The sequence below is a fragment of the Gavia stellata genome, chromosome 33, assembly GCF_030936135.1.
Source record: "Gavia stellata isolate bGavSte3 chromosome 33, bGavSte3.hap2, whole genome shotgun sequence".
Classification (NCBI taxonomy): domain Eukaryota; kingdom Metazoa; phylum Chordata; class Aves; order Gaviiformes; family Gaviidae; genus Gavia; species Gavia stellata.
In genome coordinates this window covers 4,770,568-4,792,437 of record NC_082626.1, presented here as the reverse complement: position 1 = coordinate 4,792,437, position 21,870 = coordinate 4,770,568, and the positions used below count along the sequence as shown (strand labels likewise).

Below are 21,870 nucleotides of genomic sequence, written 5' to 3'. Positions count from 1 at the left end.
TGCACGCGTCCCCCTTGACAGAGGATCCTCCCTTGTGTTCTCAAGCATGGCTGCTCTGCAGGCTACAAAAGGCAACAGGATCTGTCCGCTAAGTCTGGACCACACCTGCACTGGCACAGGGTGAGCAGAAACATGTATTTTCCTCTTCCTTGCTCCATCTCGGCAGCCTCTCCTTTCTTACCCTCAATTATGTCTTCTTCCAGATTGCCTTCAGTGTTCTCTTCGTTGCTGTCTGCCACTAGTCCATGGATGTTATCAAGCGTGAAGTCATCCTCGTAGCCTTCACCCACCAGCTGAATGTCGGTCTCTTCATAGGGGTTGTCCACCACTGAGAGGTGGATCTTCCCTTCCACACGTTGGGCCAGGCTGGGTTTGAAAAGCACGTCAAACTCTGCTAATTCCCCGTGATGCAGGACCAGGCAAGCGGTGTGGGGCTTCCTCCCTGCACAGCAATGGAAATCAGAGACAAGTGATACAGCTGTACAGAGGAAATATTCCATCGGGTATAAGAGGAATAAGAGGTTGAAACACAGCTGTCTCTAAGCACAGGTTCGCCCACCACTGGTTCCAGACCCTCCTCCTATATTCACAAGACTATGAAACCACCATGTATATCACTGCTTAAGCATCTCAACCTTAGGTTAACACGCAGCTCTCACTCAAACTTCTCAAGCCGTACGTAAAGCTGAGTCAAAGAGCGGTTTTGGCTTTTGTTGGCTGGCTGTGGGCTCAAGGGCTGCCTCTGTTCAGGCTGGTAACTCCCCACATGCAGCAGAGACCTCAGACGGTCCATTCAAGTGCTGATAATTCCCCGACAACTCAACCCACCACGTCCAGAAGAACAGAAAAACTTCCTACAACTTGCTAGGAGGAAACTCTGCAAAGAGTCCACGGGAAAAAATAGGGGTACAGAGAGCCCCAGGAAAGAAAGTATGTCTAACATCTGGCTGCTGCTTGGCCAGGTCAAGAGCAGGGCACGCATCTTCCCTGTGGGAATGACCACACTTCATGGTTAATGAATTTACCTTCTCCAGGAGAGTCCTCCTTCGTGCCCGCAGCTTGGTAGACGCAGTGTGTGGTGGGCCTGGCTTTCAAGAAGAAAACTCCCCCTTCATCCAACAGGTCTATCATCAACTGAGAAAAGGGAACACAGAGAACGACCACACTGGTGTGGGTACAGGGTGGCACGCAGATCGACACCGTACCGCTGCTGGTCCAGCACGGGGAGCCCAGCACGCTTCCCCGCTTCAAACACAGCTCTTAGCACAAAGTTTAAGTAAAATCAGACAGAAAAAAAGAGTGTTCAGAGGCATTGGGATATCATTAAATTAGAACCAAACAGGACAGAAAGTACTAAAAGCAATGAGCAGAATGGAATTAAACTACAACTGAGTTTAATTAAAATGTAGTAAAATGTGATCAAATACAATCTAATGTAACTAGGACATGCCACATTCCCACATGAGAACCAAAGCATGAGAAGAGAGTCGGGAGGAAAAATACCCCATCAACTTTCTTGTGTTGTGTTGAACTGAAAAGGATAGACTGGTCAGAAACTCACATTGCCAAGAGGAACACCCTTCCTGGAAAGCAGAATTCAGTCATTTGCTTAAAAAGAATTTCTGAGACCCATTCCTGTGCAGTTCACTGCGGCACAGAGTGGAAAGAGTAACCGGCATAAAACCCACGGGTGGGTCAAGACTAGCGGAGACAGCAGCAGTGGTTGCAAAGGAGAGGGGGACAAAGACGAAGGGCTGATGGAACTTTCCTAGAGGGATCTGGCTGAGAAACGAGACTTTTCCCACTGGTTTGCCAAAGCATCTTCCAGAAAGTCAGAGGGAGTTATTCTCCTGCGATGGAGTGGCTCTGAGCGCAAGGCAAGGGTTTCATTTGGTGTTCAACTGCACACATAGAGTAGCGGTGCATCTGTGCACCTCTACCACGTTTTTTGGTGCCCTTCCTCCATGGCACAAGGACTTCTTCCCAGACCAGAGCATTCCCTGAGCAGGTCCTCACCTGGACAGGTATGACGCCATCATTCTGAAGGACCAGAGACAGTTTTTCTGAATCACCCAGCAACAGCTTCTTGAAGAGCAGCAGTGGGTTCCCTCTCTTATTGTGAAGGACCGGGCGCAAGACCGTCACTCGAGGCAGATGCCCATCTCCACTGATATCGAAGGTCAGGCTTTGTGCTTTAATTGCTGCAGGGCTGCAGGAGAGGCAGAGGAGAAATCCTTACGGCTGGCACTAACCCATTTCCCACTTGGCAATCAATGAAGCGAGTGCCATCCACTGCGTTTTCCCTGGCTGCTGCTCCTGTACCCCACGACACAGCTCCCTCTCACCCCTCTCCTCCCAGTCAGATCAGGGCCATTCACAAGAAGAATCTGCTCTGAAGAGACAGAGCCTTCCAGAATAACAGTTAAAAATAATTTCACTTCATCGACTCATGCACTACAGCAGGTAAATAATGAGGCAACAGATGAGACATGGCAAATTCACTGGCTGCGGTGATATGAGACATACGCAAAAAGCACAAGCACAGCATGAAAATAGTAGAAAAGCAAGAAGGGAGAAGTAAATAAATAACACAAGGAGGAAATAATGCGTGCTGACTTGCTGACACAGAAACCGCTTCATCTAACCCTTTGTCCTTGGAAAGCCCCAGCTCAGCTGTCGCACATCTCCGTTTCTTTCTGATTCAATAACTTCCAGTTGGCTACCTGATGTTCTTCATAGACACTCATATAGGCTAAACTATGACCCTTATTTTTCTGCTCTGCTCTATCTAGTAGTTACTGCCTCCTATATTACCTAATGCTAAGTACTCGACCTAAGGCTAATGAAAGCATTAGGGTTAACAAGAGGTCGACGTCCTCCCAGAGGAGAGGCAGCTATCAGAAAGGTGTCCCCGACAAGATGCCCCAGGGTGAATTACCTTGCCTGGACATCAAGGGATGCCTCAAAAGTGCACTGGTAGCTCTGCATCGCTTGCGGAGTGAAGGTCACTGTAGCAAAGGCGTGGGAGCGGCTGGGCACGCACATCCGAACGGGATCCACCTCGAAAATGTGGCTAACAGGGCTGTTAAGCTTGGGGAACCCACAAAGAGGTGTTAGGAGAAAACATCCTTCAATATGATTTGCCTTAGTCACATATTCATCATGGGGAACAGCCCCAGGCAGCATTTTCCTTCCTGCTTCCCTGGACAGGCTCCTTCCATCTCAGGGGTGACTCCAAAGTGGCGCTGACCTTGCACACGAGCTGCCAGAAAGCCCAGGAGTGCAAAAGCTTGCTCTGAGCACTGGGCAGCCAGCCCAGCGTACTTGGGAGGTGGGGACTGCATGGCAAACCCCACAAATAACCTAGAATTGGCCTTTAAAGAGAAGGGAAAGATCAGGGAGCCTGAGGAAATGGTCTGCTTCGAGCCCTGGCACATCAGTCCAGTAAAAGCCCCCATCTGAGCATGCTTCCAAGAAGGGTTCAGGTCTCCCACCAAAGATACAGAGGGTTGAGCCAAAACCTTGCTTGAATCACGGAATCACTACGGTTGGAAAAGACCTGTAAGATCATCAAGTCCAACCATCAACCCAACCCCACCATGCCCACTAAACCATGTCCCACAGTGCCTCATCCACACGTTCCTTGAACACCTGAGACACACTGAATTCAATTGCCACCCCAGCATTGCTGCTCTCCCCTCTAGTTTGACCTGCACTGAGCTGAACTAGTCCAGACGAGAGGAAGCAATGAATCTGGAGAAGGCGGCAGGCTACAACACAGCCTTTAAAGAGCAACAGTGGCCTTGGCCTCTTGTTCCTACCTTACTGGGGATGGGTTTGATGGAGAAAACCACGTCACAGGGGACTTTGTTCACGTTGCAGATCTTGAAGCGAGCTGTGGCCCGGTGCCCAACCAGAACGTTGGTGAAAATGAACTTGTTCTCATCTGTGACGAACACGCCCTTGTCTCGCACTGTCCGTAGGATCCGGCAGAGGTTGATGCTGCTGCAGATCCGATGTTCCTCAAAGATGGACTCCATGTCATCAACCACAAATGCTGTGAGCAGACAAGAGGGAGGGCTGAGGATGAAGAAGCCTTCCTGCTCAATTTATCTGGACCCTCCTGGCCTCTCAGAAGGCTTGATAAGCCCTTTCTGCCTGGGTCACTGCAAAACCCAACCTGGGTGGGGAGTTGGCTGTGAGGATGGAGCTCAGTCACCCTCAGTCTTAAAGGGCAGCGCTTTCCCTGTATCCTTCCATGCTTCCCTCCCAGCCTCCCCCCACTGGTGGACTTGAAAAGGACTGGAACCTCTGAGGATTTTAAGATGGGACTTTAGGGTTAGGGCGTCTCTCTGTAAGCCTGGGTGCTGATCAGCAGCAGGTCTGGCCAGGGGAACCTGTGGACGGGGCGTACCTGGGAGGCAGGACTCAGCAAACAGGGTGTAGGGGATGCCAAGGGGATTGTCCGTAGGGTCTCTGTCGCTGATGTCGATGGACAGGTACTCCTTGCAGATCCCCACTGGCTCTGCGTGGCAGTCCACTGTGATCATCTGCTGGCCCCCAGGAGGGATGGAGCCAAAGCCAGGGTACACCATGAACATGCCTAGAGTGAGGCGAGCCTGCAGAGAGAGTCCCAGGAGAGGCTTGAGCATCCCCAGCAAGGAGTATGCCACTCCTTGACCTCCAGCCGGGCCCAAGCCCCCAGTCCCAGGGCAGGGAGGGATGATTCCATGGCCCAAAGGCAGCCCCAGGATGACATGAACAAGCTGGGAGGAGGCATAGGCTTGTCCCAAGTGGTATGGAGAAAGGAGTTGCGGTGTGAAGGGTGGAGGTGGTGGCTGGGATCCTTCAACCTCCAGGGGTAAAACAGGAGAGCAGAAACGATGGGAGAGGAGAGAGGGGGCTGGGAAGAAGAAAAAGCAAGGTCATCTCATATCAGCGGACTGGGAGTTCAAACAGGGATGTTCCGCATCTGTGGTATTCATAGACCTGTTTTGGCCAGCAGCTACCAAACACAGGACCTGCTCCCCTCCCTTGAGCCCACAACTTCAGGTCTGAGCCAGAGCATGGGACTGTCAGTGGGACTGAGCAGCTCCTGCCTCTGCTTGTGGCTGGGAGATGACCTCCGTCATGCAGACCACCAGATCTCATGGCGACAAGCCCCCCAGGCTGGGCACAGCAGCGTCCTCCCACTCCAGCTGCAGTGGCACGTGTTGGGGAGCCGGAGCCACCCACCTGCAGGAAGGTGTTTGTGTCCTTTGGCAGCGAGCGCTTGCTTTGTCTGACCGAGGGAGTCATTTTGCCCAAGTTTTCACTCTCGTGGGAGCGGGCAGATTTGATTCGATGTGCACTGAGAGGAGAAAGCAGAAAACATCCATCACGCTGAGCTCCCCCTGCCTTTCTCCGAGGCCAAAGCTGGCCTTCCTCGCCATGGAGGAAAGTCCTCCTGCTCCCAGAGAGCTGCCTGCACCACCCATTGCTGTAGCTTATGGATAGGTCAGCTGTATCACCGGCTTTGTCCTACACATGGGGATACTGAGGGGTTTTTCTGCTCCCTGCTCACAAGCCAGTGACGCAGATGGACAAGAACCCAGGTGTCCTGGCTGCCTGTCACACCCCAGCCATGCTGTGGTGCCTCCTCGGGCAGGAAGGGTGGTGCAGGTCTTCTCTCACCTTTTCCTTGGCAATACAGGTGCAGCCTGGTCCGCTCGGTAGATGACGAATTTAAAGTCAAGGACGCCTTTGTTCTCCAGCGTGAAGGTGCAGGTTTTCCTGGTGCCATTCGTCAAGGCACCCAAGTTGATGAGCGAGGCAGGATAAATGCTGTACTTGCTGTACACAGCTTTTGCTGACACCCTCACTGGGACGACAGCGATGGTCTCGCCTCCTTCACAGATGCTGGGCTCAATCACCTGCAACCGGAGGAGGGGTTGGTAAATGCAGCAGAGGCCAGCCTCTCTCTCTGTCCCCTGATGCCACCCCAAGTCCCCATCAGCTCACCCTCCCTGCTTAAACGCCTCCTCCAGAGCCAATTTCAGCTCTGCTTAGGAAGCATCACAAATGGTTTCTGAAAGACTTTATTGTATATGGATGAGAGAGGATTCCCCAACTAAAGCCTTCCTCCCAGAAGACACGTGTCCTGCTTACACTCCCAAGACGCGGTGTGCTAACACCGCCTGGCCCAGGCAGCTCACCTGGCACTGCAGGATGGGTTTGTTCTCAATGCTCATTTCCATCTTGGGATGGAAGAGCAGCCGGACCTGCACGGGGTGCCCGGAGGCAGTCAGCACGCCCTTCTGCGGCTGGATAGTGAAGTGGGATGCCAGGTCGCGTACGTTGGTATCTGCGGCTTCCAGCTTGAAACTGGGGTGAAAGGGAAGGAACAGACCTCTGCAGTTAAAAATACCGGTGCCACCAGCACAGCCGGGACTTTGCATAGGACCATAAAAAAAATAATAAAAGGGAAAGAGTCCAGATCTGCTTGGGGAATCCCAGATCTTGACACAGAGTGCAGACAGTCAGCAGTGTTGTAAGCTAACCTTGACACCAAATTTTTTCATTCCCTCCTTTAAAGAGTCTCAAAGAGAAATGAGCTGACCCTCAAAGGAGGGCAATGAATCTCAGCAGTGAGGGGTTTACATTTCAGGGCCCCTCCTTCTGGTTCCTGCTGAGCTGTGAAGAATTGCTGGTGTGTGGCTGGATTCTCTATTAAAGTATTTGAGCTTAGAGAGCCCAGGTTTTATATTTACCTGGAGCATGAGGTAGTCAGCATGGGAACAGGTTCTGACCATGGACAGAAGGAGAATGCAGGCCTGGGTGGCACCATGCATTCACAGGTGGTGGCACCATGCATTCACAGACCAGGCAGCTGGACCCACCTGTACGCAATCTCGTATTTCCCTTTGTTCTTCAGGGTTAGCACCTGCTTTGCCTCATCCAGGACCTTAAGGATCCCAAAATCCACGCTGCCATCTGTACCTGCAGAAAACCCCCAGAGAGAGGTAAGAAATGGTGAATATTTGTGAGCTGCTGCAGACTACACCAAGTGACAAGATACAGATTTGGAGTTCTCAGGTGGCACAAAACCCTTCTCGGCAAGTTTCTCTTATGGAAGGTTTTTCTAGCTACTTTGCTGCCCTTTCCCTTACTTGGAGAATATGTGTAGGGTTTAGTAGCTAAGGAGCTCACTTTCCATCTGCCTGCTTCCAAGCACAGATCCAACAACTCTCTGTGCCATGCCGAGCCTTCACGAATTGCCAATTGCTTGTTCACATCACTGTCGTTTCAAAGCCCCCAAATCAATCTGCACATGAAGTTGCACACTTCAAAGTTTGGAGGCGAGAGACTCAAGGCTCTCTCTGGGTCCTGACAGTGCTTCACTCCACGCAGCTTGCAGGATACGTGCGTTACGTATCCGTGCCACGCTTGCATGGTACCCCATCCTGCTCCAAGTGCCCTGGTTGCTCACCTGCCAAGGCAATGCCATGCACCGGACTACTTGGCTTCGGGGGCATCCACTCACCTTTAGAAATGCCGATGCTCAAAGCAACGTCATAGGCCTCCGCAAGGATTTGGATATTTTCAGTCTGAACAATCCCCAGGATGTTTTCTGCATCTGAAACCTGAGATGTCAAGAAACAAACACTGCTTAGACCATTCTCAATTCTTTTGGAGGACAACATACGAGGGCTTGCCTCTGCTGCTTCCACCATGGCCTCCCCTGCTTGACAAGCATTTGTGACTCCCAAACTTTCCTAACCCGTTCATCTCACGGGCTGACCCAGCGAGATTCTGACGCAGGAAGAAACCCTGTCAGCCCACCTCGGCCCTCCTCTAGCAGCAGTGTTGCTGCTAAAGCGCCCTGGGAAGCAAGGGGATGTTAAAGCAACCACAAGAAGTGTGAGGTGTCCCAGAGCACCTGGCATTGATGCCCAACCCTCTCCTCTTCAACCACCCAGCACCCTCACTGAAACACAGCCCCTAAACCATGGGGAACAAAATCCCAGGCTGAAAGTTTGTTGCTCCATGTTAAGAGCCCCAGACGGACTCCAGGATGGCTGCAGGGAGCACGCCCAAGTCTGGACAACCAAACGACAGCACTCAACCATGCACAGCAGCAAGGTGGTTGTTGTACGGGCTCAGGACGAAGCCTCAAAACCCAGATGTAGGCCACGCAGATGCAGCACCTCTTCCTGAGGTGCTGTACACAGCAGTACATCTCTTCCGGACTCCACAGCGTACTTGCCCCATGAAGCTCAGCTACAAGAGCACCCTAGGAGTCACCTAGTTTCCAAAACGTTATCCTTCAGTGAGAGTGCCTTGCTGCTAAGGGACTGCCCCCCCGGCAACGCAGGTAGAAGGGAATCTCAGGAAGGCTCATCCTTTTGCCCTCTTGGCAAGGTACCCTTCAAGCACAGTCTCCATCCCCAAGAGCACAGCGATCACTCTGCCCTGCTCTGCCAGGGAGGGCACAGTCCCCCTCACCTCTAGTCGGACCATCTTCTCAACGGTTACAGCCTTCGTGGCCTTGAAATACAGACGCACGCCAAACTCCGTGCAGGGAGCAATGATGCCCTCATCCTGTGACAGGGAGAAGTCCTCGCCGAGGTTTTCCAGCCCGCTGAGCCGCCAGGCCACGGGTAGTGGGGTGCTGTTTCGCAGCACCAGCGTCTTGCTGTCCCTCCTGTAGAGACAAGACGACACTCAGCACCGATTGCTCGACAGTCGTGCTAGCCTTGCAACTGAATGCAACTTGGAGCAGCCCTAGCCATGCGTATGAAATCATATTTTAATGTTTTCCCTATGTCACAAGTCTGAGAGGTGAGGTCCTTGGGGGACAGCTTGGTGTCAGAAGTGCATCCAAGAGAAGGGAGATAAGGAGGAGCCACTGGACTGCTCTGCAACCAGCAGACAAGATAACCAATGCATCGAGATGCCCATGGCACAGCATTGCTGCGGGGCTATGGAGCTCGTGGCTGTTACAGGATATCGGAGCCAGCAAGGAATGGTGAGCAAGGGACTGGGAATTGCTGAAGAAAAAGGGATGCTAGCCCAGCCTCCAACCTGAGTGGCCACACAGCCGGAGAGAGAAGCTGAAGGGAAGCCCACTGTCAGCTCTCGTCACCAGCAGAGCGGCCGCGGGATGACTGACCTGTGCAGAAGCAGCCTGTCGAAATGCACCTGCTTGGAGCTGACCCCCAGCTCCACCTGCACCCCCTGGCAGCACAGGCGGAAGACCACCGGCTCCGGGTTCTCCTTAATGCAGCAGATGAGGTTGTCTTCCACGAGGCCAGCTGAATTGGGGTACGCCCAAACGCTCAGCTCCTAGCCCCGTCCCCGCAAAAAGAAATACAGAAGAGCATTCAGTGAGCAGGAGGAACAGCTCCTGGGCACTTCTACCAGAGCCTGCCCTACCTGTCCGTCTCCTACCTGCTTCTCGTTAGGTTTCAGCCTCATGCTGGGAGGGTCTAAAAGGAACGTGTCCGCTTCGACGTCGTGCTCAAAGAAGAAATGCACCTCGGCCTCCAGTGGGGTGACATTGAGGATGGTTAACTTCTCACAGTTGCTGGGATACTGCAGCGCCTTGTACCTGTCCACAAAAAAGGGAAAAGGCTGCAGAAGAGATGCCAGGACCATTGTCTTCATCACACATCGAGGAAAGCACTGAGTCCTGGCAGCGGGAGGTTGCACTGGAAGACCATGGTCTAACAAGCCGGCTAAGAGAAAGGATCACTTTCACGGGCACATTGCATGGTATGCGCGTTCATCCTTGCGTTACTTTGATGTCCACCTCTGTACCTGGTGCCTCCATCCCAGAGGCGTTACGATGCACAGGCCACTTAAAAAAATGTTTTATAAAATAGAAATTCAAAGGCGCCTGGAAAAATAAAAGTACGCCAGGCACATGGGTTCTTCCCCCTTCTTTGTTGGGTTTCCTTCCCTGCAGGGTATAAAGAAATGCTTTTGAAAAGAGGTTTTAAAAATAGTTTAGCTTATCTCTTTCAAAAAACTCATGAGGCTGTCTTTTATTTCATGGGTTAGCCCAAAGTCTGAGGGAAGGAAATAGAAAGGATTCATTCCCAAGAGGAATGCTAAATTTTACAAGTGTCCCTTCTTCTCAGGTGTGGAACAGAATTTGGAGTTAAAGGGTTAAAAAAGCAAACAGAAACCTGAGACCATTCATCAGCCTAGCTAAAGATCCTCTTTTGTTTTTTAAACTGTTTTGATTTAATTTCCTTGGGTGGTCAAAATACCACTAGCTCTCCAGAGCTCCCATGAAGACAAGAACTTCATTTCTAATATTAAAAAAAAAAAAAAAAAAGCTATGTTAAAAATAGAAATACACCAGCAGCTACAATGCCAACTTTTTTAGGCAGACTTCAGCAGTGAGGATCAGGAAAATGTAATTCCCATTTTTCTCCCTCTGCAGGTTCCGCCCCCAGCACGCATATTGGCAGGTCAACTCCAAGTCTTACAAATATTAAAGATTAATGGATGGTTTCCAAAACCATCAGCAGAATAATTGCTCATTCAGTTCAGCTCAAATCACTTTAAAAAAGCACCATAAAGTTCATTTCACAGGTGGTGAGGCTGAGATGTGGAGGGCGGACACAAGTTGCCCCAAGTCACCTTCAGGCTGGAAGCAGCACGTGGCTCTGGCCACTGAGGCACCCACCGTGTTGGAAGATCATCTCCATCTCTTCCCAGCTCCTCCAAGACTCATGTGCCTGTTTATCTACCCAAGTTCACACATCCGCGGTCCTTCAACCCCAGGTATCTCCCAGGTCTTTGCCTGGGCCTGCCCGGAATTGTGCCGCGGGGACAGCATGTCTCCAAGCATGTCCATGAAAGCACAAGGCCCTGGAGATCCCATCCCAACATCAAGAGATCATCAAGACGTACCGGTCTCTTGACTTCCCACACAGCAGCGGTCCAAAGTGGAATACACCTGTGTCCATGACATACTGCTTGAAGATGATGTCGTCATCCGCCTTGCTCTTCCTCCACTGAGGAAACACCAGCCTGGGCAGAAAAAACAGGGAATGAGGAGCTGCGAGATACTCTAAGTAGAAAACCCGGTCAGAAAGCCATAACCCTTCCTGGTGGCTGAGGCACCAGTACTGGTTCCCAGCTCAGGCAGCATGCTCTGCCCAAGCCAGAAGGCCACAGGGGTACAAGGGACAGCTCTGGCTCGGAGTTTAGGGGGGAGCAGTGTGGGAGAGCTCCCACGGGCCAGCCTTACCGCGGGTCCTGGCTGATGGTGGGATACAGGCAGGTGCCCCTGCAGGGCAGCTGGTACAGACGGTTTGTCCCCAGGATCTCAAAATGCAGCATCTGATCGAACTGGCCCAGCACTGTGGAGCTGAAGTGGACCTTCAGTTCCACCTCGCCGCGGGCAGGCACTATCCACCGGCAGCTGCTCAGCCTGGCAATTAAAGAGGAGGCTTCAGACATTGTTAACGAGCAAACGAGACAGGGAGGAGGGTTGTGAACTCGCCATCCCATGGAGGCACTGGCAGAGGGTCCCTGCAGAGCTGGGGACAATGGGCCTCGTTTGGCAAGATGGACATGAAGCAGAGGGATCACCTCCTCCCTCACAGCTCACCTGACGGATCTCCCTGGGCACGGGACCGCGTCCATGCTGCTTTGGTCCGCCTCAGGGGGACGTGTGGGTGCTCCCGTGCCTGGCCCCTGGAGACTTCGCCTCCTGCGGCTGGAGCTCCGCTTCTCCCTTGCAGCCTCCCGGCTGCCTGTGGCTTTCTGCTTCCTCGACCGGCCCCTGGTTGCGGTGACCTGCTCCTCTGGCATCTTCACACCAAGAGGAGAGAGAGAAGGGAGAGAGGTGAGACCTGCCCTGAGACATCCCCATCCCGGAAAGAAAGCTGCAGGTCTGCTAACAAACAGGAGAGAGAATAAATAAGTAACCAGCATCTGCTGGTTTCAGATCTGCCCAGGGACTTGGACTTCCTTATTGGACTTTGTTTTGCCTACGAGACCTCTCCTCGCCCAGGACGACCCTCTCCTCGCCCAGGACCCTCTCCTCAAGGGAAGTTGAGGACTTTAGGTGATTTTTTTTCTCTCGTCTTACAGAACCGCCCTATGTCTCAAGCACAGCTGTCTCTTTCGGACAGACAAAAGGGATGCTTGCAGACATGGGACCCTGTCATGTCTTCACTGCCCTTCCACAGTGATCTTTTTCCATCCTCCCCCCCACCATGCCCCCAACCCAGCCTGGTCCCTTGCCCTGGCACCTTCACCGCAGGCACGGTCGGGGCATCCACAGGACTTTCCATATCCTTCTTTTCATCTTCCGCAGCAGCGTCTTCTGGCACAACAAAGACGAAGTGCTTGAGGGCTTCTCCTGCTGCAGGGAGCATCCGCTTCTCCGGGTAGTGGACCACAGAGTAAAAAGCCGTAGGGGGAATAGGAGGCCCAGAGGGACCCAGTCCCAGGTCATCCAGGATCTAAAGCATAAGAGAAATTCCCATCACCTTCATCCTCACACTCCTTCCTTAAAGGCAGGGAGCTTTTGGCAATGGGGTTTTTTTTGTTGATATGGAGTACAGTCCTTTTTTACGCCCAGTGGGGTGGGCAGGCTCCAGAGCAGTGCCAGGACCTACAAGCGGGACCTAGAGAGAAACCTCTCCTTTGAGCGACTCAGCTGCCCTGGGACCATTTTTAATGATTTCCAGACCGGGAAACTCTCTGAACAGACAGGATGCTTGAACAGAGAGAGCACTCCCTCTTTCCACCCATCTGAGGGATGCTGAGAACCTCCCCAGCCACGTGGCTGCTGCGGAGCCGTTGTGGAACATCATCAGTGGCCTGGACAAGGCTCTGTGCCATTGTCACCTGGCAGGACACAACACACCAGGGCCCAGACCATGGCAGGCTCAGCATCTGAACCTTGCAGGGCTTTACCTGCTCTGCTGCTGGCAGCTTGCCGCTCTCCAGGATCTTCTTACTCACATCTTCTGAGCTCAGCACCTGGATGTTCAAGCAGGGCACCCCGACATCCTGGCCTCTGGCTGACCCTTCTGCACCTTCCCCTTCCAGCCGAGATAACTTGGAGTCCTCAAGAGCCTTCAGTTTTCCCAGCCGCTCCTTCTCCAGGCGCTCTTTCTCCGCGCGCTCCTTCTCTCTATCCTTCCGGCTCCTGCGGCTGGATAAATACCGGCGCTGGTCTTCTGCTTGGTGCCGCACCTCCTCTTGGTTCAGGGGGGACAGCAGGATACCCTGAACCCTGTCCCAGGATGACAAAATATGCGTGACGTCCTTCTGCGATGCCTCATAGATCTTAAACCTCATGGCCAAGTTCTTCTCGCTGTCACTCAGGGCCTCGTTTTTGGTTTCCCCCTGTTCTGGGTCTGAGGGTTGCACAACCACCGCTGGGCACGCATCCGTCAGGGGAACCTTGCCTCGCTTCTTCGTATCTTCCTTGTCACCTGCAACAGAGTCTGGGCGCTCCTTTACAGATCCCTTCTTGTCCACCCCCTTGGTGACATCCGACCAGTTGCTGGTGGACACGTTGGTGTTGCTGGTGGATGTGTTCATATTCTGGGCAGGAGGAGCAAGAAAAAGCAGTGAGCATTTCAAAGCACCGACTCAAATGCTGTAGGACAGTGATGACCTTTACAATAGCACCCCAAGCCTCGTCCGAGACCGGTGCTAGGTGCTCTACAAATCCCAGTTCAGAACGCAGCTGGTACCCAGTTTAGCTCAACTGAAACCAAACTCCCCAGTGCCAGACTGATGAGGAGTCCTGCAAACCAGATGAAGAACAGAACAGCTTCCCAACCCAAACAGGGAACTTCAGACACCTCCTTATTTCTGTGCAGTCCTCTGGGCTCATTTGTGGTGTGCTGAGCATCCCTGTGGCTGGCTGACTCTGGGAAGTCTGGTTGCTAATGAATACATAAGGCTTGGTGGTGTCTCCTGCCAGTCATGTAGGAAAAGACACCACATCCCAGACGGATCGTGGCTCAGACGTGTAAGTCACATGCAGAGTGGGGAGAAACGCTGGACTGAAACTATCCAGGGTTTCACAGTGAATGTACGGAGTTATTTGAAGCTGTGACTCCAAGGCAGCATGATCCTAGAAGAGCAGTTCTCCAACAAACCCAGGGGAAAACACACCTCTAGCAGCATGATCCAACACCGGCTGTTGTTTCCCAGCACAGCCCCATGTGTTACTCATGGCCAGGTACTCGTCCCCAGCGCTGCATGTGACTGCTGGCTTCTGGGGGAATGGTCCAACTCAGCGGGAAGGTCCCCAGGGCTTTTACTCATCTCTATAAACACAACCACCCACCTGTCTGACTCCAGGCTGGCTTTTCTTCCCCAAAGCATTATTTTTGTCTTTGCCAAGCTCTCTCTTGCTCCGCCTGGACTTCTTCTTCAGCTCTTCTTCCTCCTTCAAGCGTTCTAGCTCCCGCCGGTGCTTTTCCTCCAGCTCTTGAGCCATCCGCTCCATCTCCCTTCAGCAAGCCAAAGAGAAAACATCCCTGAGAGTCACCACCAGAAATCTGGGCTCACCGCAATCCCAGCTGGTCCTGCACTTCAGCCATTGACCCTGAGGCCAAGCAGAACCATTAGACCATCTCCATGGACTTCCCTCAACCTGGGGAGGCTGGGAACATCCAAAGTGAGGAAAGGTGGGAGACGACCTCCAGGACCAGCCAAATCTAGGCTTTGCTGTCATAAAGCCTAAATTGCCCTGCTTCTCCAATAAGGTCCACCTGGACACCTCCAGCACACTGCCAAAGACTGATCCACCATCGCTCCGTACTGACGCCTGAAGTCCTCTCTTGATTTCCCGGTGTATAACAGCTCACAAATCACTAACACCTACTTATCCCTGCACCAATACTTCCTTGGCTTAGCCAGCCCTTCTCCCTGGGCATATCCTGCTCCTTAGGGACAATAATCACATCCATCAGAAAGCAAAGGCTGCAGGAACTGCCCTCCTGCAAAGCAGGCTCTGAACAAGCAGGTTTCCTGCTGGAACCCAGTCATGAATCATGGAAAACTTGTGCTATTGTGCTGGTTTTGGCTGGGACAGAGTTAATTTTCTCCATAGTAGCTAGTATGGGGCTGAGTTTTGGATTCGTGCTGAAAACAGTGTTGGTAATACAAAAATGTTTTAGTTATTGCTGAGCAGTGCTTACACAGCGTCAAGGCCTTTTCTGCTCCTCACACCACCCCACCAGCGAGTAGGCTGGGGGTGAACAAGAAGTTGGGAGGGGACACAGCCGGGACAGCTGACCCCAACTGACCAAAGGGATATTCCAGACCATAGGATGTCATGCTCAGTGTATAAACTAGGGGGAAAGCTGGCCAGGAACCGCTGCTTGGGGACAGGCTGGGCATCGGTCGGAGGGTGGTGAGCAACTGTTTTCATTTGCATCACTTGTCTTTCTTGTTTGGTTTGGTTTTTTTGTTGTTGTTGTTATTTTCTTTTTTATTACAATTTGTATTATTATCATTATTTCATTTCTTTTCACTTACGAAACCGTTCTTATCTCAACCCATGAGCTTTCTTTTACTTTTCCGATCCTCTACCCCATCCCGCTGGGGCAGGGGGGCAGTGAGCGGCTGGATGGTGATTAGTTGCCAGCTGGGCTTAAAGCACGACAACTGTCTGTCCTGGAAATCACAATTTGAAGCAGCCCTAGTGACCTCCTCCCAGGGAAACAAACTTCAGCCTGGGCTGAAAGAAGTGCTGAAACACGTGTTTGCTTTAAGCAAAGCCCTCCTCGAGTTTCAGGCGGGGATTAATACAGGCTTACGCCTATCCTATGCATCCTCCTGAACACGCTGCTCTGCTGGATGGGAGCTTCTCCCGGGCTCACCTGCTGCTGCCGCAGCTGAAGGTGAGCCTAAGGACACCAGCTTTTATGGCTGGGGTCACTCAGTATGGAAAACCCTGGGAGATCGGCATGGCGAGGACTTCACCTGCGAAAGGACTGGTATCCAAACCAAGCCAGCACAGCTGTGCCTCACGCCAACCCCCAGTGTTGAAGAAGGGGGATGAAGAAGATGAGAATCGAAATAATTAACTTGGAGATACTTAGAAGCGCAGTGGCAAGGCAAGCACAGAGCCCAGCTCCCTGCGTCTCACCAGAGGAAGCTCCTTCCTCCGTTGGCCATCCTTGTGCCCCTTGTAATAGACACTTTTGGCCTTTGCTCTGTAACCCCTCTGAGCTCAACCAGGGTCTCCAGAGCAGGGAAACCCTTCAGGAACACTGTCCTGGGGAGGTACCCATGGAAGGCTTACAGACCTCTTCTTCCTCTCACGCTGGACTTGTCGTATATTGTTATCAAACTGAGCTTTCTGCTCCTCAGAGAGGGCATCATACTCTTCCTCATCCATCTCCCAGAGACGTGCTTTCTCTCTCCTGGCAGCTTCTTCCCGCTCCCGTCCTTCAGCACAGACCAGAGGAGAAACCATTAGCGACCGCAAGCAGAGCTTGCTGTTCTGCGTGAGCTGCGAGGATTCACAGCTCTGCCCCGGCCCAGACTATCATTGGGCCAGGAGATACTGGGGAGCTCATATCCCAGCTCCAAAATTCAGATAATCCCCCAAACTGTCGCCGGTCAGTGAGTTCTTGTCCCTTGCTTGGCTCACGTGCACCAGCGGCGTGGGCAGCGGGCCGGTGCTTAGTTATTGAGCCACACACTTGGGCACAAGCTTTAATGTTAGAGACCAAGATAAGTTTTACAGCCTCAGCTCTGATGTATTTTAAGCAACCGGGCGCTGAGCGCTGGCTACACTGAGGCAGAATGAGGAAGGATTAAGAAAAACATTTCTGACAGGCTCTGCTGGTAACCCAGATACACATGGATAAGGTTGAGGGCTTGAGAGAGAGGATTTGAGAGGTATGGAGATGAAGAGTCTCACCTTCTTGCTCTCTTGCGGCTGTCTCCCTGGCTTTCAAAGAAGCATAATCCTGCAACAAGTTCACAAAATAGATAGAAGGCCGATTTCTGACAGCTTTGAGCAGGCAGAGGAGAGCAGACGCCGTGTTGCATGCAAAGAGGGTCTCCAGGCCATCAAACACCACTCCCTGGTAGCAGTCACTCAACTGTGAATCAAATCGAGAAGGAAGAGAGTCACCTATCGCACGCATTGGGCTCTCAGCTAGTCAAACCCCAAGGTCAAAGGACACCAGCCATCATTGTTCCAAGCGCATCAGCTCAGACCAGCTCTGATCTTCCCCCATGCTCTGCCAACTTATGGCATCTGCAGCTTCACCCAGGGATCCCTGCACGAAGCCCAGGACTCCTCCAACAGCAGATATAAATCTCCTCCTCTCCAAATTGTACCTCTCTGTGTCTCGCTGCCTGTCTCTGTAGCAGGGACATTTCATCTGCCTCCATCCCACGTACCTGCAGCCTGTCAGAGAGGATGGCCACCAGCAGGTCCTCGGGCAGCACGCAGCTCATAAAGCCTGTCTCTCCCGTCGTGCTGCCACTGATGCTCAGCCATCGCTGCGCAGGAATGCACGGAGAGGGCGAGATGAGATTAGAACTGGATGAGCCCTGCAACATTGAGCACCACGAGAAAAATCAGCCACTTTGGAACCCCCTAAACAATTCCAGCTGCTGGGCTTGGAGTTGGGCTCTCTCAGTAACGGGAGACCAGAACAAAACTGCAGACCAGCAGCTCCAGGGGACAACCCTGGGGGTCACATCCCTCGGCCAGCAGAGACCCAAGCTTGCAAGCCCCTGGCACAGCATCCCACAGCTCTGCCCACTGCCTGCAGCCACGTTAGTCGGGACTGCACTTTGCCAACAAACCGTAAGACCCAGTAGAGTTTTTCTACTGGTGCACAGGGTTTCGTTCCCACCCTGAGCCATCCCCAGCCTGCCCAGCTGGCTCTCTGCGCTATACAGCCCGGCACCAGGCTCTGGGTGACACAGAGGCCCCACTGCAAGCAGCCTCTTCACTTCTCAAAGGCAACTGGAAGGTCCCAGGCATTAACCAGTGCAGATCACACTTCACCTGGGAGCCTGTCAGATCTGTTGGATGCTGCTTCTGGGACTGGGATGTGTGGCTATCCGTCTTCCTCTTGTCCACTGCGGCACTCACCTGGCCTCGGGAACTGACGGAATGCAGGCTGGCTTTGTCCCCAGAGCTGGACTGGCTCATGTCCGAGCTGTGCTTGGCCTCGGCGCTGGACGGCAGGCTGAGGAAGACATCTGCGTTTTGACCTGCGGAGGGGAGAGACGGCTCAGTGGGGCTGGGGACGGCCCTGTGCTTCAGGCACCCTCCACCCCAATGGGCACAGCCCTGCGCCCTCGCAGGGATGCAGCACGCGTCCCCCAGCCTGCCAGGGACTAGCAGCACTGCTTCCCAGAAGCAGCTCCTTCCTTACTTCTCTTATTAGCACGATAAACCACAACATCAGATACTGGATTTTGAAGCTACAGACTTTTCAATGCACAGCCCTATGTCCCTCCTACCAAACGGAGCAGTGTGCATGCAGGTGATGCCATTTGCACAGTACCTCCCGGGTGGACCAAGCCAAGGATTTGTCCTCCAGGACCATCGTTTCCATACCTTGCACCCGTCCTGCATTCTCACACGAAGACCGTAATACGCAGCCTTGCCCTGGCTGCAGTCACCCGTCTCCCCTGGAGTTAAATCCTCCGGTGTGGGATACCCCCACCCAGGACCCACACTCTTCTTCCTTCCACCAGCTCCCAACTCAACCAGGTTCAAAGCTGAGTGATGCAAAACTTCTCCCCACCAGAGCCAGGGTCCCCACCTCAGCCTGCAGAGCTCGGGGCATCAACTGCCCAATAAAGTTCCCTAAAAGTCTCTGGTCTCACGTGGAGAACAGCACAACATGCACGAGCTGTGCGACCTGACAGCGTGTAGGAAAATTTCTGGAGAAAAGAGCTCATCTGCAGTGTGTCTCTCATCTGAAACTCTCCCGGGAGGTTATTCTTCCCTTCCTCTCATGTTTGTGAAGCCACACTCCAAGTTAGTCCTCTAGTGCTTAACGAGCCGCTTCAGAGGGCTTTTTCCTCTTTAAAGTGGGCGGCAGTTCTACCTGACGGCCATGAGGAGGAAGCTGGATTCAGCTTTGAGGAAATATATAAAAACCCTGAGAAAAATACAGGTGTGCTTCACCGCTCCTAGGAAAAGGAACATGTGCTGAGAAGCCCGGCAGCAGTAGAAGTGTCTCTGAGCCCTTAAAATAGAGATTTTGTTAATAACCTGAGATGCTTTATGAAATGACTTTGCATTTCTACACCCATGTTCCCTAAGACACCCAAGGGCTGTCCAACTTCTTCTCTGGAGCAAGCAGAAGCGGATGGTCATGGTGGGTTTCCGAAGCGCTGCTCTGGGTTCACTGTTTCTCCTTACCGGCATCCTCCGTCTCCTTGTGGCTCTGCTCGATGGCAGCCCTGATGCACAGCTCCCGGGCACGGAGCCCTGCCGAGCTGCTCCTGTCCGAGATGGCTTCTGTCACCACGGCATCGATGGACAAGCACGCAGCACCGTAATATTTGGACAGGGCGACTGCTGCCGACGTCTTGCCTTGAGAGAGAGGAAGACTGCTTGGTGACACTTGCATATGCGGCATTTTCAGGGACAGGCTCTGGAAAGCCCCCGAACGGGATTTCAAAGTTTCAAGGACAGTCTGAAAGCAAAATGCCACTTTAGGGGAAACCACGAGGGAGGCAGCTTGAGCATGGTTAGAAGTGTTGTCCTCTAGAGCCAGGTGGATCATCTCCACTTCACATTCACCTAAAGACTTTGTCCCTTGCGGCAACCTCAACCCTGGGCCAGGCTCTGGAGCCCTGTCCCACCACCATTCAGACCGTTTGCTAGCCTGTGCTGGACGGCGCTGTCTCGGGCAACGTCTGGGCACGGTTTGGGGGTCAGTATGGGCTAGGGACTGCTCCCACAAGGCAACATGGTCACTAGGCAATGTGGTCCCAACAAGGCAACGGGGACGTGGCCACCCTGTTTGGGGGAACCAGAGCCTGGCTGTATGGACACAAGATGAGCCACGCCACTTGCGCCAGCTAGGTGAAGGCTTGGGACCGTTTAACGTACCAGCAAAGCTGTGGCTTACCTTGCTTCGCTTCAACTCATCAACCAGGCAGCACGGTCCACCAGGATACTCCTCTCCTGCTTCCCCCACTCCTTGCAGCCAAGGGCTGCAGCTCACGTACCTGTCAGGGGTGCCCCGTGGACGATGACAACAATCCCTCTGCGGTTTCGGGCTGCGCGCCCTTCTGCAGAGATATCGATGCCAAGGTGGCGGGCGATAGCCCTATAGACAGGGCTGTCATCCAGTTCTCCCGTGGCCTCCTTGCTGCTGGCGGTGCTTTGCCGATGCTCTGCTGTGTGGGACCGGGTAGAAAAGTCAGCCTCCTGCCTACCTGTGATGCTGATCATCCTCCCCATCCCCTCAGATCCTGGCAGAGAAGACTCTGCCGAAACCAACGTCACGCCCAGGGTCTCCCCGTCCCCTTCCTTAAGGCTTGTGCAGAGCAGGGTCTGCCCTAGATGCTGGGAGAGGTTCCTGTTCAGAGTATAGTAAACGGGATGGCAGAAAGAGGAAAGAATGAGCATCTGGCAATACCTAAAAGGACTGGGCCAAGTCTCCTTCCCTGAACTGTCAACATGGTCCTCATGGGAGTTTGGTCCCAGGTCCTGCTGAGTAAGCGGGGGACAGGCAGAACCGGGCATATTACACAGTCCCACGGGAGCTCCTCCATTTGGGAATCAAGCGATTATCCAAAAGCTGGATGCTTTAGGAATATTAGAGCCGCAGATGTGCTGGGCTCTGAATTCACCATAACAGCATTTACAAAGAGTTGCCACCTTTGCCCTTGGAAGGTCAGCCAAAGCCATCTTGGCTTGCAACGTCATATAGGACAGGGAGCGCGCTGCCCTGCCTAGGAAAGGGACCACCACCATCCTGATCCCAGCAGCTCCTGGGAGAAAAGGCGCTCGTTTGGCAAAGCTAGGCAAAACCTCCCTGGCCTCTCCCTTGTCTCTGCCCCAGACTCTTCTCAGGATCCTACAGACTTCATATGCAAGAGTGGATTCAGGGCCCACAGGAGCGAAGATGGCATCAGGCTGCAGTGAAGTGATGGAGGTGACGCTGAAGTCCGCCACTGAGGCCCTGTTGCCACAACAGACGTAAAATAGGTGAAGGGCTTCGGGTTATTACCTGTCCCATGTCTTTTGTCCGCACCTTCCTCCTCCTCTTCTCCACATTCAGATTTAAAGACCACCTTGTTGGAGGGGCTTTCATCAAAAACGGTGGAGGGAATGACTGAGCTATGGGATGAGATGGTGTCAACAATCCCAGCAGAGCGCTTTCCTCCTTCATCTGACCGCGTCCGGACGTCTTCAAGGTTTGCTGAGGAGGAAGGACATGGGGAGGGAAGAAGAGGGTGAACATGGCCAGGCAATCTGCTCTTTGCCATTCGCCACTTCACATGGCCACATGCAAACCACGGAAAATTTCCCAAGAAGGGAAGCTCCCAAGGCAGAGGTTCCCTGCCCAGGAAAACCTGCCCAGGCTGCCTCTGCCCTCAGGGGAATTTTGAGCTTGTGCTTTTGTTGCTGGGAAGGAGCAAATATCAAATAGCTACTGAAATTAGACCTGGTTCTACCGGCTGAAGAACTCATCCAGCCCTACTCCTTGTGGATGAGGGACACAAGGAGATATCCTGATTATTTCCCCAGTCCATGGCAGGCAGATATGAGCTTGCTTAGGCTGCACTCAGGGCTGGTAGAGGATGCACATTCCAAACCCCAGGAATTCCTTTCACCCAGGAATTCCTTCACCGAGCTGGGGAAGAGGTGGCTGCTAAAAGCATGGACTTTCCGTGGAGAAC

At 53.0% G+C, this 21,870-nt stretch overlaps 1 protein-coding gene across 1 annotated transcript in view; it reads right to left on the bottom strand.

Moving 5' to 3' along the window:
• The window catches only part of LOC132320050 (hydrocephalus-inducing protein homolog), a 144,339-nt gene that overhangs the window by 17,467 nt on the left and 105,002 nt on the right, over positions 1–21,870 (bottom strand). Inside the window, exons 36-62 of the mRNA XM_059832152.1 lie at positions 21,198–21,389; positions 20,191–20,361; positions 19,376–19,549; positions 18,005–18,213; positions 17,389–17,541; positions 16,901–17,084; positions 16,281–16,422; positions 14,312–14,477; positions 12,922–13,557; positions 12,252–12,464; positions 11,606–11,808; positions 11,243–11,425; positions 10,903–11,022; positions 9,430–9,589; positions 9,152–9,324; positions 8,485–8,683; positions 7,523–7,622; positions 6,879–6,978; positions 6,195–6,363; positions 5,674–5,912; positions 5,236–5,350; positions 4,415–4,619; positions 3,822–4,057; positions 2,939–3,090; positions 2,017–2,209; positions 1,026–1,134; positions 182–442 (exon numbers count right to left, since the gene is read on the bottom strand). Of these exons, the coding sequence (XP_059688135.1) occupies positions 182–442; positions 1,026–1,134; positions 2,017–2,209; positions 2,939–3,090; positions 3,822–4,057; positions 4,415–4,619; positions 5,236–5,350; positions 5,674–5,912; positions 6,195–6,363; positions 6,879–6,978; positions 7,523–7,622; positions 8,485–8,683; positions 9,152–9,324; positions 9,430–9,589; positions 10,903–11,022; positions 11,243–11,425; positions 11,606–11,808; positions 12,252–12,464; positions 12,922–13,557; positions 14,312–14,477; positions 16,281–16,422; positions 16,901–17,084; positions 17,389–17,541; positions 18,005–18,213; positions 19,376–19,549; positions 20,191–20,361; positions 21,198–21,389 (5,157 nt within the window). The remainder of the gene's footprint in view (positions 1–181; positions 443–1,025; positions 1,135–2,016; positions 2,210–2,938; positions 3,091–3,821; positions 4,058–4,414; positions 4,620–5,235; positions 5,351–5,673; positions 5,913–6,194; positions 6,364–6,878; positions 6,979–7,522; positions 7,623–8,484; positions 8,684–9,151; positions 9,325–9,429; positions 9,590–10,902; positions 11,023–11,242; positions 11,426–11,605; positions 11,809–12,251; positions 12,465–12,921; positions 13,558–14,311; positions 14,478–16,280; positions 16,423–16,900; positions 17,085–17,388; positions 17,542–18,004; positions 18,214–19,375; positions 19,550–20,190; positions 20,362–21,197; positions 21,390–21,870) is intronic.